The sequence below is a fragment of the Ursus americanus genome, chromosome 17, assembly GCF_024610735.1.
Source record: "Ursus americanus isolate L20-20 chromosome 17, mUrsAme1.1.p, whole genome shotgun sequence".
Classification (NCBI taxonomy): domain Eukaryota; kingdom Metazoa; phylum Chordata; class Mammalia; order Carnivora; family Ursidae; genus Ursus; species Ursus americanus.
Genome location: NC_142143.1, coordinates 15,366,254 through 15,386,874, shown reverse-complemented (window position 1 = coordinate 15,386,874; position 20,621 = coordinate 15,366,254). Strand labels below are relative to the sequence as shown.

General features: G+C 37.5%; 1 protein-coding gene across 6 annotated transcripts in view; it reads left to right on the top strand.

The window, feature by feature from the left end:
* RIC8B (RIC8 guanine nucleotide exchange factor B) overlaps positions 1-20,621 on the top strand; it is a 102,498-nt gene that overhangs the window by 20,603 nt on the left and 61,274 nt on the right. For all 6 annotated transcript variants that reach the window (XR_015727104.1, XR_006776472.2, XM_045779672.2 and 3 more), the window contains one exon: positions 15,651-16,259. Coding sequence is in view for 4 of the 6 variants with exons in the window: in XM_045779672.2 (XP_045635628.2) it covers positions 15,651-16,259 (609 nt within the window). In the remaining 2 variants the exon portion in view is untranslated. The remainder of the gene's footprint in view (positions 1-15,650; positions 16,260-20,621) is intronic.

Here is a 20,621-nt window from a genome sequence, read left to right as displayed (position 1 = left end):
CACATGAGGAAATTTAGCTTTAGATAGATTAAGAAAATTGCTCCAGATCCAGGTTCAGAAAATAGTAGTACTAGGGACTAGAGAGAAACCAAATACTCTGTTCTGTGCTTTTTCTGATACATCACTAGTGTCTTCATGTGCCTTTAAGGATCTCTAAAATCTCACAGCTGTCTCATTGGGACACCTTAACTTCCTTCTTGTCCCTCTTCTCAGCTATTTCAGTCTGTTCTCGCTGCCATTAACAGAATACCGTAGACTGGGTGGCTTGCTTAAACAACAGAAATTTATGTCTCACAGTTTTGGAAGCCGTAGGAAGTCTAAGATCAGAATGCCAGCAGTAGGTTTCATCCTGAGGCCTTTTCTCTTGGCTTATAGGTGGCTGCCATCTCACTGTGTGCTCACATGACCTCTTTGTGCAGAGAGGGGTGGGGGGAGAGTGTGAGTGAGCTAGCTCTCTAGTGTTTCTTCTTATAAAGACACTAATTCCATTGGACCAGGGCCCCTCCCTAATGACCTCATCTAACCATAATTATCTCCCCAAAGCCCCATCTCTAAATACCAACACACTAGGGGTTAGGGCTTCAACATACGGATATAATGGGGGCACAAACATTAAGTCCATAACATCAGCTTACCATCAGAGCACCCCTGACTATCTTCTGTACATACCTCGGCCATTACAGCTGAGAACCAGGGATTCAGAGATAGAGTAATTAGTACAGAGTGAATAGTTCAGTGTTGTGGGGTAGATGGCATTGGGCACAAAGCAAGAAAATCCTAAAGAGACTATATAGGAAAAGACTTTGGTAAACTGAAAAAGGCAAAGGAGCTGTAGAGATCCATGGGACCATGATCTGTATTAGCCACTAAGCTATGAAGTATATGTTGTGACAGTGTCCATCTTCCAGCCCTGTTAGTACACTGCATAATCAAACTACAGCTGTGCTAAGAAATCACTGACAATTAAATGAGATAACGACCCTTATTTGATAAATTTTAATAAGCAACAAATGATAATACTTTTGTATTTGCCAGTATATTAAAATACTAAAATACGTTTTACATAGGTAGTGGAGAAAAGGGCTTTCTGAAAAATAAAAAGACTCTTAAGTAAAGACTCTAAGTAAAAGTTTGACATGCCCATTTCTGCCCTCAGTCAAGAAAGGATGGGCAGCTGATTGATTTTGTGTTTCCATTTACACCTAAGCGGTCTTTCCTATCCCTTAATGAACTCTTGATGATGCAACGTGTCTTTCTCAGGATTGCTAATTAGCAAAAAAAACTTGAGCCAAACTTATGTAATTGTTGTTCCTCTGCACTCTTTTCAGTCTTTCTGGCAGGATTACCATGGTATAAAACATAGCCAGAAGGATTGTCTTACTGAAGAGTGTACATGTGTAGTATGGGAAACTAGAGGTGAAATTTAGGAAGTGAGATAAAACCTTACTCACAAGCACAGTATCCATTACATAAAAAGTGAGAATTACCATCGCCTCCCATACTACAAGCAGGAAAAAAAAAAAAAACACAAGAGCACAAATAAAATATTAAGCTAAATATCAAATGGACGCAGCTGCAGGAATATTCATTTAGAAAATTTCTCTTTAGTTTTTTATAAAGAAATTCCAAATTTGACCTTCAGAATCCTTTCTCCAACCTTTATTAAAAGTACAGTTTAGAATTCTGGCAGTGAGTCAGTGATTGTTTAATATTTTTGTAAAATACAAATTTTTAATAGGTCTGTCTTGTAGAACTGGCAGCACTGTTCCAACTGTTAATTATAGTAAGCTTATTTTAGGATTTAATACCTCTCTCTCTCTTTCCCACTCTTTCCCATGCACACATACACTCACACGCTCACGTGTGCTGTACACAGAGGGCAAAAGTTTAGAACTATCAGATTTAGGTGGCTGACCTTCAACTCCAGTTATGAACTAAAATTAGATCCCTGTGGAATATATATCCAGTGACATCCATCAGAGCAGAGAGTAGGCACAACCTTGAGAGGCCAGGGAGGTGTCATCCAACGGATCCTGCCTTAGCTACAATATTGCTTTCATAGCTTCCTTTTTAATCTTAAAAATTCATGTGACTTTTTATATTGTGAGTTTTAATGTATGTGTTTATTTTCATATAGAAATTCTTCCCCACCCTGCCCCCACTAAATCTTTTAGTAAACCAGTGGTTAAAGAGGATGTACTAGGATTGTCCTATGACTTTAAGTATCCTTGGCACTCTGCCACATCTCCCAGATGAATGTGCATAGTCTATTTTAAGAGCAGGGTCCTATCCCGTCACTATAGGAGCACTGGTTGGAGTGAGAGCATAAATCAAGCATATGGTTAATGTTGTGGACATAATGGACAAAAAGTGGGTGGGCGGGAGTCCATTCTTACTAAAGAGAAAGTAGTAGACTCTAAGAATAGGTATTCACTACCATGAAAATAGAAGAGCAGAGACATTAAATAATAATAAAAACATGATAATAAATAGAACCATGTTTAAGGACTTAAGTCTGTTTATTGAAGGAGAAAAAAAAATCAGTCCTCAATAATTCCTTTCATAGGCCTAGCTTAACCCAGAATTGCTTTGAATGTTGGAACACCCACTTTTGCTTTATTTTCTTATATATCATCAGATACCAGTAGAATGAGTAGAGAGTAGGACTGAGAGGTAAGAATCTGAGCCCCCTTTCCCATTGTAGCTTTCTGAGCTGCATTAAGCAAACAGTGTAGCCTCCCTCAGAGTTTTCGTATCTGTAAAATAAAAGAAATATTTGCTAGTCCTGAGTATATTAGGTATTATTTTTTAAAAGGATTCTGTGGTCAAACAAAGGAAGTATCCGTTTTTAAAAATTAAACAGGTTTCTTTTCCATAGTACTCTGACAGTCTTTAATACTTTAGTAAGCTTTATAAGTTTCTCAGACTTATTCTCCCCAATATCCACTTTTTTATAGAAACTTTTGCACTGCTAATGTTTGCTAATATTAAGTAGTCACTATAACCCCTTCTAACTCTTAATATTCTGATTCTGTCAATTACACTCATTTTGTTTGGCTCTTAAGCTGTTTTCTGGCCTGTAGTTATCATAGGGTTACTGCCAAGTTGAACTCAGTGCCTGTGCTGTGTGTATACCCTGCCCCTCTTTCCAGCTTGAACTGGAAAGTTATTACATTTTCCTATTTCTTATAAATAAAACAGACATTAGTCCATGTCTTTGGCAATGTTCACTTACTCTGTTCACTGTTGTTTCATTTTGGTTTAGTTATTCGATCATTGGCTCATTTTTATTCTAAACCAGTCTATAAATCTTTACCTGTATTTCCCAACTAATAGTAAAGATTTTTTAAAGTCTCAGCTCATTAACTCCTTTCAATAAGTACTGATGTTAGAGAGAAAATTACATGTCAAATCTACATATAGGCTTATTATTTCAATCAGAAAAACAAGCCTTCTTCAAGATACTGCTGTTGGCTGAGATCTTTAATTATAGGTCTTCTTCTTAGAAGTGTACAATTTTAGCTCTTACTGTGTACCATCATCTCATTTACTAAAACAACACTGTAATGTGTATTATCCCCATTTTACACATAATGAAATTGAAGCTCAGAAAAACCAAGTAACTTGCCCAGATCTCACAGGTAAAAACAATGGCAAAATGAAGACTGACTCTGGAAGTCATAAATCATATTCTTTTTTTTTTTTTTTTTTAAAGAGAGAGTGCTCACATGAGCCGGCAGGGGTGGGGGTGTGTGTGGGTGGGATGCAGAGGGAGAGGGAGAGAGAGAATCTTAAGCAGGCTCCACACCCAGGATGGAGCCCAATGTTGGGCTGGATCTCATGACCCTGAGGTCATGACCTGAGCCGAAATCAAGAGTCAAACACTTAACCGACTGAGCCACCCAGGCACCCCTAGAAGTCATATTCTTTATTACAGCATGTAGCCTTTTACTAAATTATGGTAATACTATATATGGCATATGCATTATAGTTATAATGTTAACGTTTATTGGGTATTTATTTTATTCTAGGGCAGCACATGCACAGTGTCTCATTTAATTCTCCCAACAACCCTATGAAGTAGGTACTATCATACTTGTTTTACAGATAAGGAAATTTAAAAAGTTGACCAACTTATTACTTATTTATTATAAATAAGTGGCACCTAGGAATTAAGCCCAGAGCTTTAATGACCTCTCTGGACATACTACTCTATATTTAACACATAGTGTTTTGAAGATGTAGCACTTAGTATATATGTATGTGTATATGTGTATGTGTATATTCAGCATATTTATTTTTAAGAATTTATTTATTTATTTGACAGAGGGAGAGGGAACACAAGCAGGGGGAGTGGGAGAGGGAGAAGCAGGTTTCCCGCTGAGCAGGGAGCCCGATGCAGTGCTCGATCCCAGGACCCTGGGATCATGACCTGAGCCGAAGGCAGACGCTTAACGACTGAGCCACCCAGGCACCCCTATATTCAGCATATTTGACAGCATCTTTGTACCTGTGGAACAAAAAGAAATAATATCAGACAAATCCTGCCCCCCCAAAGCGATGAAAGAGATAAGAAGTCTCCATAAATATAATTCAAGGTCAGAGGTGTGTTAAGTGCTATAAAACTGGTAGAGGTAGAAGAGGTTACTTCCTAAAGATTACAAAGATGACATTTACCTTGAAGATACAAGACAAAATATTGGGAAGGTCAGGGTTTAAGAAGACATTCTAAGTACAGGAAGTAACATAAGAAAAGGCACATAAGTTCACAGACGTAGTAGAGAGTAAGTTTCTTGGCCCAGATCAAGGATATTGTGACAATAAGTAGTAGAGTATGACTTTTGGAAAGGTGGACTTATGGGGGACTTATGATCTGACCCCTTCTAGTTAATGAGTTTAGGTGTATTTTATTTGAGGTGTCCACTGTGGGACAATTATGGAGAAATGTCTACCAAGCAATATCATTTGCTTTTTGCTGCCAGCTTTAGGAAATGGGTCCCCTATCTCCTGAATGACTGATAACCTCTATCAACCAAGTTGTCCAGGTTAGAAATCTGAGAGGCTCCTTGTCTCTTCCTTCTCCACTCTTGACATCCAGTCATTCTGCCAATCATTCAATGAGTTCTACTTCCTTAAAATCTCTTTGATTTCATTTTTTTTTAAAGTAAGCTCTATGCTCAGTGTGCAGCTTGAACTCAGGACCCGAAGATCAAGAGTCACATGCTCTACCAACTGAGCCAGCCAGGCCTCACCCCTTAAAAATCTGTTAGCTTTCTATTTCTGTCTTAGTTCATGCCATCATTTTTCACCTTACTAACCATTTCTGGTTCTGTTCCCTTTCTTGTGCATTCTCCATATTACCATCAGAATGATAATTCCAAAGCACAAAACTAATGTTATCCCCCTGCTTAATACCTTGCAATAAGTTCCCCATTTCCCTCTGGATTAATTCCAACTCTTCAGTCTCTTCATCATACAACATGGACTAGTATATCTGCTCTTTAAAACGAAAGGAAAAAAAAACCTCTCTTGATCTTATAGTCCCTCTTATTACCATCCTATTTGTTTCCTTATAGTCAAATGTATTGAAAGGTATGTACTTCTCTCTGCACTTTCTCATCTCCCAAATACTGTGCAGAAACTGCTTTTATCAAGGTCATTGGTGATCTAGCATTGCCAAATCCTTACGCTACTTGATCTTTCATCAGCATTTGAAACAGTTGACTACTCCCTCTATAAAATACTTCCCTGTCTTGTCTTCCAGAACACCACACTCCTAAATTTCCTCTTGCTTCTAGCTGCAGCTCTTAATCTCTTTTATCAGGTTCTCCTCCTCCCAGCCTCTAAGTGTTGGCATTTTTCAGGCCTCTATCTTAGTCCCTCTGTTTTCTATATATTTTACTCTAGGCAATCTATTCCTATAGCTCCGGACACCTTTACTCACAGAGAAGACATAGCCCTGATGGCTGCTTAAGGCTTCAGCCACATACATTCAACTTTCCACCTGATATCTATGTAGGCATTGCAAATTTAATGTATCTATACATAATTTTCTCCAAAACTCGTTTTTCCTCCAGGCATCCTCTTCTCAGTAAATGGCACCATACTGCTCAAGCCAGAAACCTCCCTCTCCCCCACAAACAGCAAGTTCTGTCTCAAAAATATGCGTCAAATCCATCCACCTCTCTCCCTCTCTCCTGTTTCCATTCTAGTTGAAGCTGCAGTTGTTCCCCTCCATTTTCCACACCAGTATGATTTTTTAAAATCTTTAATTGGGTTGTATTTCTCCTTTGCTTAAACTCCTTTAGTGACTTTTCATAGCATTTAAATCTAATCTCCTTATCACAGCCTATAAAATGCCACGTGATCTGGTGTCAGTTTACTTTCTAGTTACGTCTCAGTGCACTCTGCCACTAACATCATCTGCTCTGGCTTTCGAGGACCTTAAATACACCAGGCTCTGCCTGCAATATTCTTTCTTTGCACATTTAGCATCATCTCCCCTTCAGAATTTGGCTTAAATATCAGTCTAAAGTGGGTCCTTTCTCCAATTATTTTCTATCATACCATCCTGTTCATTTTTCTTAAAACATTTACATTTTTTATCTTCCGCATTAAACTGTGAGCCCCATAACACATAACAGAATTATGTTTTGTTCGCCAGTGTACACCTATCACATAACACAGTAATGTAGTAGGCGTTCAAGCATTTGTTAAGTGACTGAATGGGAATTGAACGTACATTGCTGGTCTCAACTTAGATGCCACTTCTTTAGGAAGTCTTTCTCTGAATTGGTCTACTTCCCTTCCATAGGATTTAGATTTGTACTGTCATAGTTTTTTACACTTAAATCGGTGATTCTCAGTATGGGGTGATTTTGTTCCCCAGGAGACATTTGGCAGTTTCTGGAGACATTTTTGATTGCTGTGATTGAGTAGTGGTACTGAGAGGGTGTTAATGGCATCTAGTGGGTGGGGGCCAAGGATGCTATTAAATATCTTATAATATACATATCCTCAGAGAATTATCCAGTCCAAAATGTCTCTAGGGCTCAGGCTGAGAAATTCTGGCTTAGACTATCAGAGCACTTGTCACGCTAATCCATGGCTTGTATTTCTTTATAATTCTCCCCTGTTCAATCTTAAGTTCCTTAGAAGTTTGCTGTTGTCTACCCAGTACCAAGGACATTGCCTTGGATTTATTGAATAAACACTTGGTGTATTCTTGATGAATTAATAAATAGATAAACAAGTGAAGATGCAAACCAGCCATGGCACAACTAGGCCAACTTGGTTTAACTCTCGATATTAGATATAGAGGGTAGTTGCTTAGTCATTGAGGTGAAATATAACTTCCGTTACTTATGGAATGATGGTACAAGAGGTTCTGTATGAGGTATTGATGAGACATCGTATATCAGAGGTGTGTTTTATTAAAGTTTAAAGCTATGCTGTTGCAACACAGGGACCCCAACATAGAAGTGATTTAAGGAATATTGGTGTTTTATTACCTTTTCAAGTAATAGTTCCGAGGTGATCAGTCAGTTCTGGTTAGGTAGGTGGGTGACTCTGCTCCATAAATTTATTTAGTTGCCCTATTTCCTTCAAAGTTGTCAAGTTATGCTTCACCATCTGGGTGTTGTCCCAGCCTGAACTGGGCTGCCAGTTCCAGGTTCTGGGCCACAGAATGAGACAAGAAAATGGAGAAGGTATGCCTACTGTCTTAGAGACCCAAACCCAAAGATGGCATACCATATGATCACGTACATTCCATTGGCAAGAGCTTAGTCATATGGCCATAAAGAGCAGCTGAGGAATGTGGTATAGCTAGGCAGTCGTGGGCCTTGCCACAGTTCTCTTACTATATAAGAAGCGAAAAATGGATTTTGGTGGACAACTATCAGTTTTCAACACAATGCCCAGCAATTAAACTAAATCTTAGATAAGCATATTTGTAGCATATTATTCCCTCATTACTCTGGGATCTGAGTTAGTTTTACTACTTTGGTCATAGAGTTGAAGAAAATTTATACAGTATAAAATGCATTTTCTGGAACGGTGCTTCTTAAATTACTTGTGGTGAAGGGCCAAGGTTTTTTTTGTCTGTGTTAATTTTTCCCTAATTTGTGGTTAGACTAGTGCTTTCATAAAATACAGTAAAAATGAAACATTAAAAGAAATAATCATATCCTTTGATGGTCGCATCAAAGTTGGTTTTACTGTAAGTATTTCTAAATGCAAACTCAGTTTTTTTTTTTTTACCTATTTCAGTTTGTGTACCTTACTAACATAGTCCAGTAACAGTTTGTGAACTGGTACCAATCTGTAGACACTTTTGAGTAGGATTTACCTTTTGGGTTGCCAGAGTATAGTAAATTATGATGACTATATTTTAAGCAAAGACTTTTTTTGTGTATAAAACTTGACTTATAGTTTTTTAATATTTTTAGAAATCACCTTTTAAAACTGTATGTATATCATGATAGATCATTCGAATGCGTATATATGCTTTATAGCAAGTTCTGCTTGTCTCATGGCTAAAGCCAAAGCTGATCTTGGTTTTACGGATTCATAGTGAAAGCTTACCATTTTGGAGCTGAAAGAAGGTTACCTTAGAGAGCCTTCCAGTTTTAGTATATTTGCTGCCAAAGCAAGCACTGCCTTACAGAGTCTTAATGCATGGTATAGATGAAGAAAGAGGCCTAATGAAGTGTCATGCTCGAGATTACAGTTAATAAATGAGAGACAGCTAACGGTACAATCATTGACTTGCAGAGGAAATCATGCTGGAGTCAGATGATCTAGATTAAGGACTGGCCTTCTACTTCTTAGTTAAGGGTCCTTAGGCAATAATTTAGTATTTAGTGAGCATTTCTTAGATTGAAGGATATATATGGGTAGTTTTTGTAAACTGTATACCACATAAGCAAACAATATCACTATAATTATTAAAATTATGAAACTACCCCTTCTGATGCTAACAAGTCCACTCCTCTTTCTGGATTCTGCTGTGTATCATACTAGAGGATTCCTGAGAACAGAAGTCATTTAAGAATGCATTGATTTAAAGTTATTTTGTTTATTTATTTATTTTTAAATTTAATTTAAAAAATTTTATTATGTTATGTTAGTCACCATACAGTACATCATTAGTTTTTGATGTAGCATTCCATGAGTCATTGTTTGCATATAATACCCAGTGCTCCATGCAATATGTGCCCTCCTTAATACCCATCACCAGGCTAACCCATCCCCCCATTCCCCTCCCCTCTAAAACCCTCAGTTTGTTTCCCAGAGTCCATAGTCTCTCATGGTTCGTCTCCCCCCTCTGCTTCCCCCCCCTTCATTTTTCCTTCCTTCTCCTAATGTCCTCCATGCTATTCCTTATGTTCCACAAATAAGTGAAACCATATGATAATTGTCTTTCTCCGCTTGACTTATTTCACTTAGCATAATCTCCTCCAGTTCCATCCATGTTGATGCAGATGTTGGTTAATCATCCTTTCTGATGGCTGAGTAATATTCCATTGTATATATGGACCACATCTTCTTTATTCGTCTGTTGAAGGGCATCTCAGCTCCTTCCACAGTTTGGCTATTGTGGACATTGCTGCTATAAGCATTGGGGTGCATGTGCCCCTTCTTTTCACTACCTCTGTATCTTTGGGGTAAATACCCAGTAGTGCAATTGCTGGGTCATAGGGTAGATCTATTTTTAACTTTTTGAGGAACCTCCACACTGTTTTCCAAAGTGGCTGTACCAACTTGCATTTCTACCAACAATGTAAGTTTTTAAAGATTTAATTTATTTATTTATTTGAGAGAAAGACAGCACAGAGGGAGAGGGAGAAACAGACTTCCCATTGAGCAGGCAGCCTGACACAGGGTTCGATCCCAGGACCCAGGGATCGTGACCTTAGCTGAAGGTCAATGCTTAACAGACTGAGCCTCCCAGGCACCCTAAAATTATTTTTATAAGTATTCTAGCAACGTGGAAAACTGCTGATAATTAAATTAAAAATTAAAAAGTCAGAACACAGAATGATAGACACTATGATGATTGTAACTATGTTAAAGCAATATGCATATGTTATTGATAATCAGTAGATTGACTAAGAATAAATCCTTCTGTCTACTGCACATAAAATATACTAGCTAGTATAATTGTGAATGTTTTTCTATTTTCTTTAATATTTGGTGCATTTTACATTTTAAAGAACATAAATATAGGGGCGCCTGGGTGGCTCAGTCAGTTGAGCATCTGATTCTTGGTTTTGGCTCAGGTTATAATCTTAGGGTCATGGGATCAAGCCCTGCAGCGGGCTCTGCACTCAGCAGGGAGTCTGCTTGAGGTTCTCTCCCTCTGCCTCTCCCTCTCCCCCCCTCATATACATGGGTGCACATGTACACTGCCTTTCTCTAAAATAAATCTTTTAAAACAATAATACACATACACATATATGTATAAGTAATTGAATGTCTTCATAAAAAAGAACTTTATACGAAGACCTGTAATTTCTGCTGCTCATATAAAAAGACTTTTTTACCCAATGGGGCAAACCATCTTACTAGTCCAATCACAAAATAGCCTTTACTACTACTCTTTCATTCTTAGAAAGGAGAAGTGTCAAGACAACATTAATAGATCTCTACTAATTCTTGAGATTTGAAGAACTTAATCTAGTCCATTTATATTGTAGGTGCTAACTTCCGTGCTAGTTGCTCTGCTGAGGGCTAAAAGGATTATGAAGAAATAAAACATAATAATCACCATTTATAGAGTACTTACTACATCCCAGAGTCTGTTTCAAAATAGCCTTATGCAATATGGGTGATATTATTTCTAGTTTACAAATGGGAAAGTGAGACTCAAGGAAGTTAAATAGCATGTCTGAATTATACAGTAGGAAAGTGTGGTATTAAACCTGGCTCTTTCTGATTCAGAAGCCAGTTCAGTATATATTTTCTTGTGTCTTTAAAAAAAAAAAAAAAAAAGGGCTTTCTGTCATCAGAAAGCTTTTAGCAGTAACAGGAAGAATGAGCACCAAACGATTGCTACAAATTGTGGTTTGGGTATTCCCTGGAGAGGAAGAATGTTGGGGGCTGAAGTGGTTAGAAAAAATTTTATATCAAAAGTGAATTTTAAGGTTAGCTTTGGAGAATGGTTAAAACTTGAATAGTTGAAGAGGAAGAGGAACTGATGCAGGTAGAGGGGAGGCAGTAAGAAAGGAAAAGAGCTCAGTGTGAGATAATTTGGAAAGAAATATAGCTAGAGAGGAGGGTTTGATAGGGGCATAGTATGAAAGAGAAACCTGAAAAAGCAGGTTGGAGGATCTTAAATGCTAAACTGTGGACCTTGAGATTTTATCTTATAATAATAATAATACGTAAAACCTGTTCTGAACACTTGTCACATGCCGGGTGCTATTCTAAGTGCTATCCATGTGGATGTCATTAACTCTTATAGTAAGTGCAGCCCAGGGAGGCCAAGTTTGCCACAGTCTTACTGTTAGAAAATGGTAGAAGAGCCAAGGTTTGAATACAAAAAATTTAAATCCAGAACCTATGCCCTTAATCACAACACTGCTCTGATTCTAGAGTCCATGGTAAGTTGAACAAGTTTCAAGCCCAGGACCACTGACCTTAAGTAATATACTTCACCCCTGGAGTATTTTAATATTTAATATAAGAAAAGTAATGTGACCAGACAGTGACACCCCATTCCTATCCCTGTCACCCTTGTACATCTTCAGGACAGTCAAAGAGAAGTTAAGGTATTTGTGCTAATGGCTTTCAACTCTGCCTACTTTTCTATGCTTATCTGGTCCATTGCTCTCAGTTAACCCCTACCATCTAACATCCACGTTATGTCAGTCCATTGTTAACCATAGTTCAGTGGTTCTCAGAGTGTGGCTCCAGCAGCAATTAGGAACTTGTTAAATGTCGCAATTCTGGAGCCTCATTCAAGACCTACTGAATCAGAAATTCTGGGGGTGAAGTGCAACCAAGTGTTTTAACAGTCCCTTTAGCAGATTATGATACATGATGAAGTTTGAGAACCACTGCTATAGTAGACTCCCGGGTTTCAGTTCAGGAGGAAACTAACCTTTTTTAGCAGTACTAGTATTAACGTTGGGGAACCATTTGGGATCTCACTCTTGAATTTATGCTGTTGGATTTGCAGTCTAACTTACAGAAATAGCCATAGCTTGCTAAGCTAATGACCACTTTAAAAGGGCGTCTCAGACTCTTTGATTCTTAGTAATTATACTTTGTAAGCATACCTAGACTTTGCTTTATGACTGTAGTTCATTACAGAGAACCAGACCTCTAAGTGAAAGTTTTTAAATCAGAAAATATTTCCACTAATTTTGATGGAAAAAATTGGGTTCCATGATAACCTAAAGGTACCAAAATAATTTTCAGGTTAAAATATGTATCAGTTGGGGGCGCCTGGGTGGCTCAGTTGGTTAGCGGCTGCCTTTGGCTCAGGTCATGATCCCAAGGTCCTGGGATAAAGCCCCATGTCAGGCTCCCTGCTCAGCGGGGAGCCTGCTTCTCCCTGTCCTCCCCACTCATGCTCTCTGTTGCTATTTCTGTCTGTCTCTCTCTCTTTTTCTCAAACAAATAAATAAATCTTTAATACACACACACACACACATATATATATGAGTTGAACAATGAAAAGAAGTTTGTATAAATAAGTATTTTGAAAGCAAATAACAACAGTCTGTACCTAACATATAATGTAATGACAGTTTGTTGTACTTGCAAAGAGAGGAAGAGAAGGCTTGATAGTAAGTGATGCCTGGTGGAGGAGGAATACAAAGGAGTCTTTCTTTGGAAAATGCTGGAGAGTCAGGTGGTAGGTTTTAAGTTCGGGAATTTGTGGTTATCTTGCACTTAAAAATAGTCGTAGCACACCTGAGCCAGTTACAGAGATACAGGTGAAACATAGCCTCTGTTCTCAAGGAGCCTGGGAAAAGAGTGAGTTGCCCCAACGATTTACTCTACACAAAAGCAAAAACTTAGTAAAAGAGGGAGTGACTGGGGAAGCATATAGACCCTTCAGTCTTCAAACTAAACCTGAGAAAAAGAGTGGGCTCCTGACAGGTGGACACGGTAGCAGGGCATGCCATGGAAGGAGCAGCAGGGGTGAGGCTCAGGACATACGGTCAGAGGCCTGGGAGTCCGTTTGAAGCAGCTGAAAAAGAAGGGGAGTGGTGTGTGACAGAGATAGCAGTAGAAAAGGGAGCATGGGCTCATTTCAGCGGCGTTCTGTGGGCAACAAGGAGCTGTGAAAAGTGCTTGAAGAGAAGAGAGCATGTTTTAGGAAGAGTAAAATCAATTGAAAAAATACAGCATAGAAAAATACCGTTAGAGCAAAAATAAAGGTGAAATACAACAGTACCTTTGAAACACAGAAGTAGAACATGCACTCCAGGAGATGGAGAAAGTGTAAAGAATTCTCTTTCATCAGTTTTCTTGCCTGGTGTACATATATAAAACAAAATTTTTCTGATTCATCCAAATGTATGTGATTTATTAATTTGCTCTTTATAATGTTCTCTGATTAAAAATGATTATATTGAGTACAGCAATAAGTGTCTATTAATTATCACTTGTATTATTTTAGGTATGACTTTGATTTTTTTTTTTTTTGAGTTGTAATACAAAAAAAAAAAAAGGCAGGGAGGAAAGAGTCATTATCCAAAAAGGGGTTTAATTTTCAAGATACATTAAAACTATAGCAAAAAGCTACCTAACGGTCATTATGTGAGACAGATCTATAAAAGAAATGGCATGTTTAAGAACAGCTATGATTGAAAACCGAGCTTTAAAACTAGAACTCTTGTCTTTGGTTGCCCGTTGAACTCCAGGAAGCCAATAGATGAGGTAGTTTTTAACTACGAATTTTGTAGGCTCTCTAATTTCACGTAGCCTTCTTATGTCCGAGAGTTTCAATCCATTTGATTTATAGCCATGTCTATTCTTATTTGTCTTCATGCTTTGCTCTTTTTCTTTCTTGGCTCTGAAGGTGGAGCAAGAAAGGACCCATATTGTCTGTAGATTTTGGGGGTATTTTATTGTTGCTGTCGTTCTCTTTGGTTTAAAAAGGAAGGAGGTAAAAGGTGTCTTTTTAATTCGATATATAGAACTCCCAAATTCATATATAATACTTTATAATACCTTATTAATTACATGTTTCTTAAACAGCAATGTAGATGATTTCTCTCCTGAGTAAAGTTATGTGGGAGCAAAGGTTATCTGACTCCACCCCCAGGAATATAGTACATAGGAAGTAGTATATTGAATGTAGTTTTGTTTTTGTTTTTTTTGGTTTGGATGTGAAAGATCAGACATTGGAGAAAATTTTCCTTTTTTTTATATTTCTATAATGGGCACATTACACTTACTCTACCCCCCAAACTTGTGTTCATTTTTTTAAAAATGCTTTAACAATGATAATAAGACATTGAAAGTCCCTTCTAGTTGTCATAGATGGCAGGGTTAGAGTTGACATTGTTATAAAATTTTTTCAGCTTGTCAAGTTAATTTCCTTCCCACCTCCATCTAGAGAACATAATATAGCCGACCCTTGAACAATGTGGAGGCTAGGAGTGCTAGTCCCCAGCATGGTCAAAGAATCTGTGTACAATTTTTGACTCCCCAAAAACGTAACTACTGATAGCCTACTGTTCACCAGAAGACTTACCAATAACATAAATAGCCAATTAACACATATTTTATGTTATGTATTATTGTATTCATACTTTTACAATGAAGAAAGCTTGAGAAAAGTGTTATTAAAAACATCATAAGGAAGACAAAATATATTTACAGTACTGTATTTATAAAAAAAAATCCACGTGTAAGTGAACCCGTGTAGTTCAAACCCCTGTTGTTCAAGGGTCAACTGTACATTTAAAGCTGGCACTTCATAGCTGTACAAGTAGGATGTACTGAGAAGGTACACACAGCCTGGGATTCTTGCCAAGATCATAATGCTTGACCCACAGACAGCCTCTTTTTAAAGAGTTAAAGTCTGATGTTAGGTAAATACAAACTTTGTAAAATCTGATGTTAGTCCTTGTTGCTGTTGTTTTTATAAAATGTAACAGGTACAGAAATGGTCAGCAATAGAACAGTTTATACCTGCTTGCTTCACAGGTGTGAGCTTGAGAGACCCAGACCTACAGTTTATGGACAAGAACGCTGGGCCTTGAATTTTGAAAGAATCATCAGTGGTTCTTAAATTTAACAATGATAGGAATAATTATACTCAAAAAATGCAAGACACATATGTACACTTTGGGTCCATCAGCTATGATTCAGACTAATTGCCTTTATCCTAATAGCATATGTAGTCTGATATTAAAAATCTGTTGAGAACAAAGCTGTATAAGACCTGACTGATCCACTCTGGCTCAGTACAGCCTCTCTGCCTTTAATTTCCATATCTGTAAGTGAAAGAAGTGCAACAAATACAAGGTCTCTTTCAGTTCTAACATTCTGTGACTTAAAAAAAAAAAGTAAAAATCTTTTCTAGCCAGAAACTGACTCTTGTTACATACATCGGTAGAGAAGTATACTGTTTTAAATCATTTAAGCCAAGTAATGATTTTTGCATACTCATTCTTGTTTTTCAGAAACTCTGTGAAGGCATATTTAAAGTCCTTATAAAGGACATCCCAACAACATGTCAAGTGTCCTGCCTGGAAGTTCTCCGCATTCTCTCCAGAGACAAAAAGGTTTTAGTTCCTGTAACAACCAAGGAAAATATGCAGATACTGCTGCGATTAGCCAAGTTAAATGAGTCGGATGATTCTTTGGAGAAGGTGTCAGAGTTCCCAGTTATTGTGGAGTCATTAAAATGTCTGTGTAACATAGTGTTCAACAGTCAGATGGCACAGCAGCTCAGCCTGGAACTTAACCTTGCTGCAAAGCTCTGTAACCTCCTGAGAAAGTGCAAGGACCGAAAGTTTATCAATGACATTAAGTGCTTTGATTTGCGCTTGCTCTTCCTCCTGTCACTTTTGCACACCGACATCAGGTCACAATTGCGCTATGAGCTCCAGGGACTACCGCTGCTAACCCAGATCTTGGAAAGTGCCTTTAGCATCAAGTGGACCGATGAATATGAATCGGCCATAGACCATAATGGACCTCCTCTCTCACCTCAGGAGACAGACTGTGCCATTGAGGCCCTCAAAGCTCTCTTCAATGTGACGGTAGACAGTTGGAAGGTGCATAAAGAGGTAAGGTTGAGAGAGATATTCTTATCTACCTATAATTTAATTGGTCTGGGGCATCCCTAGAACTGCTTGCAAGGGAGGAATGCTTGCTTTCCATTTGTGTAACACTTACCAGAAAAATAGGATGAAGATGGACTATTTCATTTTTTTTTGTATTTTATAGATTTTTAAATTTTTAATTCCAATTAGTTAACTATGGATTATTATTTTGTAAGGTGCCAAATATAGTTCCTTTTCCCAGCTGTACTATCACCTGCGTTTTTTTAAGTGTCTCTTTCAGGAACAAGATTTAAATGGTAAGATTTGAAGGGAAGTAAGACAATATGGTTCATAAAGTTATAGGCATTTACAATGACTGCCATCTTAAAGAAAAGATAAGAGAAATCAGGCCAGTTAAAATTGATCAATCAGAACTGATGTCTGCTCAGAAGAGCAAAAGATGCTGTGTGTATCCCCTATCATCCCTGGAGTGTTACAGTATTAGATAACTGTCAGAAATATAGGACTACAACTAGATATCCATACTTGTACACAGTCCTAGAAAATAAATACAGTTACACCACAGCGTGGGAAAGTTTTTTTTTCTGTATTAAGATCCTATTCTGTGGCTTAGACCTTATAGCAGCCCAAAGTGAGGCAGATTTGATAGTTTATATCTAAGTACCCACAAGAACAAAATGCTAAACAAGAAACTTAGTTTAAGGAAGGCAAAAATTGGGGCACCTGGGTGGCGCAGTCGTTAAGCGTCTGCCTTCAGCTCAGGGCGTGATCCTGGCGTTCCAGGATCAAGCCCCACATCAGGCTCCTCCTCTAGGAGCCTGCTTCTTCCTCTCCCACTCCCCCTGCTTGTGTTCCCTCTCTTGCTGGCTGTCTCTCTCTGTCAAATAAAGAAATAAATAAATCTTTAAAAAAAAAAAAAAAAAGGAAGGCAAAAATTGTAAGCCAAGTGGACATAAACTCTTTTCCTTGTTTCTAGAATCTTAACATTTCACATTTACGCTCTTTCTTTAACCTTAAATGATGAGTGAAATTGAGCCCCTGCCTAGAAAGAAAGAAAGAGAGAGAGAGAAAGAAAAGAAAAGAAAAAAGAAAAGAAAAGAAAAAAGAAAGAAACGAAGTATTTTGGTGCCAGCCTTAATTATCTTTTCTGACGATTGACTTGAGGACTTAGGCTCACATGTTGCTGTGTGCATTTGAAGCAGTGCTCACCATGAATACAGATCTGTTTTTGCCAGCAGCCTGCTTTGAGAGGATTATCTCAGTGCAGGGCTATAGTGGGAGTATGCAGGCATCTGAGTTCTAAAGTGCAAATAGGTCTATATTTTGAAACCAAATATTTGAAGATCAGTACTAACAGCTGTTTTAGATGACTGTAGTATGGTCAGTTTTTCCTGAGACTTGGCAGGAAAAGATGTGGAAACCCCACATGCTCCATTTATGCTTTGAAACCAAATATTTGGAAGTATTTAAAATATTATGTCTCTATGCTTATTTGGTACCTTCTATGGTTATTTTTCTTACACTGTTTGTTTTGGTGTTTTTAAGTTCTCCATTTAGTTGCAAGAGCTCTTCTGAGACTATTGGTTTGCCATTGTTGGAGCCCCTGTTATTTAAATTGTGCTCAAAATAGTAGCTCACACGGTTCAGATTCCTGACCAAAAGGGTTTATTATAATTCAATGGCTGCACTTCAGTATATGTACAGAATGACATGTAATAAAAAATCAGTAAGTTGAGATTAGCCTTCATTAGTGTAATAGTGGGGCTGGAAGAAGCCTTAGAAGATGTTGAAGCAGCAATTACTCATTCTGGGTTATAGAAAGTTTATGCTCCAAAAGATACATGAGAAAGGATCAGTAGTCCTGAAGCAGACATCTCTGCAGACCTAGGGCTTCCTGTGAGTTGTGGATCTGTAGATAAAGCCATTATAAAATGTGCCCAGTTATTGTGACTCTGGGCTATTACTGAAGTTATAGGAAATTTAAACAGTATTGAAAACAGGATCTTGCCAACCCATTTAGGCAAGAGTGTGGGAAAGGTTTTTTTGTTTTTTAAACCATTGAGTCTCCATGAGTCTCCAAATTCAAATTTCAGCAAACATTTGGCCATTCAGTTAGTCAATAAATATTTATGGCCAATTGGTAGGTATTATGCTGGCATTGTGTAATAAGTTGGCAAATAATAGACATAGTCTCTGCCTTCAGTTTTGTTGGTGAGACAAGTAATAAATAAGTAAACAAATACATAATTCAAATTGTGTTAAGTGCTGAGAGAGAAACAGTGCAATGATTGAGAATACTTAGCATAGTCAGGGAAGACATGTGAAGGTGTCACCTGAGATAGGATGACTGAGAATGGTGGAACTGTTTGACAGATGGGGAGATGAACGTTTCTCAGAAATTGAACAGCATGTGAAAAGACCCAGAAATCAGAGCATAGGGAGGTACCCACAACTTAGTGTAAGGAAAATCTATAATAAGAATGCAGAGAAACTTGTCAATAAGAGCCCATTTACTTGGATTTTAATAACGCCTCAATTGTCAGATGAATGGCATCTTTCTCCAATTGAGCAAGCACCTGAAGAATTGTTAATACTTTAAAATACCAATTGAAATAAAGGGATATTGAAAACTTATTGTACAGAATAATCCAACCTTAAAATTTAACTTTAAAAATAATATAATTTTCTTTATAATGAAAATACATGTTCATCGTAGAAGATCTAAGGGAAAAAAGCATACAAGCAATAAAAAATTACAAATCATCTATAAACCCACTACTCAAAGATAAGCACTGTTTACATTTGATGTATATGTTTCTAACCATTCTTCATTGTATAATACATAAATATAAACATATAAATAATTTCTTTATACAAAAATGCAGTCATTTTGTAATCTTGACCTTTTTTCCCACAGTAAATGTTCTTGAAGAGTAGTGGTTTTCAAAATGTTCCTTAAAGCCGTAGAGTTCCTAGGAGTAGGATGAGTTCCAGGTTCCCCACTCTCACTTTTAAAAGAGCATCTTTGATTGTTGCAGTTGCTGTTGTTTTTTCTCTTTATATTAGGTTGTAACTAGATATCTTTGGAGGATAAAAAGAGTTCTGCAACCAAAAAATAATTTAACAGCCAATTTATTCTCCTCTTTGTCAAAGGTTGATAAAGCCTTATGAAGAAATACTCTTCATAAGTCATTTTATACTTAATAAGTATTTTTATACTTGAATATTCCTTCATAAAGATCTATTAACCTTTAACAAATTCCTTATGTGTAGGCATTTAGATTGTTTGCAGTCATTTGCTATTTTACATGGTAATACGGTGAATTTTCTTATTGTAAAATTTTGTAGATAAATTCCTGAAATTGTTGGGCCAATGGGTTTTTTTAAAACTCTAAGGGTTTTTGATATGTATTGCCAAATTGCCCTTCAGAAGAAGAGTGCTAGTTTATACCTTTCCAGACCTTGGGATTTCACCTTTAAAGATCTTTATTACACAGCTCAACTGTTACAGAAAATACAGATGTTTGGTTTTGGTTTTAACTGTTTTACTAAGTATTTTTATCACTGTTCATATACAATTCATCAAAAACGAAAATTAATGACTAGGTTTTTCGTGAGGCTTAGCAGATTAGTGCCGTTTGTCCATTTTAGGTTCCTGCCTCAGTGTTAAATTCCTGCCTGCCTGCTGGTACCATCAGCAGATTAATTTGGAGATTCCTTTCCATTCAGTAAGAAATGTAGCTGGCCTTATATCCACATGGTGTCCTTCTGTCTCCCTTACTTCCTTCTTCCCTCCGTGGCCCATTCTCTCCCTTTCCTAAAGGTAGTATAATGTTTAAGACAGTCAAGGGATCCTTTAGCAAGACCTGAAGTCAGTTCTAGAAAAGTTAACTGAAATGGTCTTGTCTTCCTCCTGCTTTAACACTTTGCTAAATCTCTTTGTTGGTGGAGGAAAGCATGTTAATGTAGAGATCCCTTACTTAGCACACATTCCCATCTGCAGTGCTTCCCAGGTTATCCATGCAATGTAACGAGAAGACACAAGGACCAACAGACATGGTAGAGCCAGACAACCAAGTACAAACAGAGAAGTAATACAAGTATCTGAGTAGTCAAAAGAGGCATTTGAATCAGATAAAACAGTGATTGTCCATAGGAGTTAATTGGGAATGTCACATTGTAACAGAAGAGGTTAGTGCCATGATTATTTTAGAGACTTTAAAGGAAATGTGGGAAAAGGACATGGTATTAATTAAATAAAAATAAAGCTTCAAGCTCTGCCATGTTTTTTTGCTGAATCATCTTTTCAGTAAAGACTGAGAGCCCAATATTTGCCTCATTCTACATTAGGCATATAAGATACAA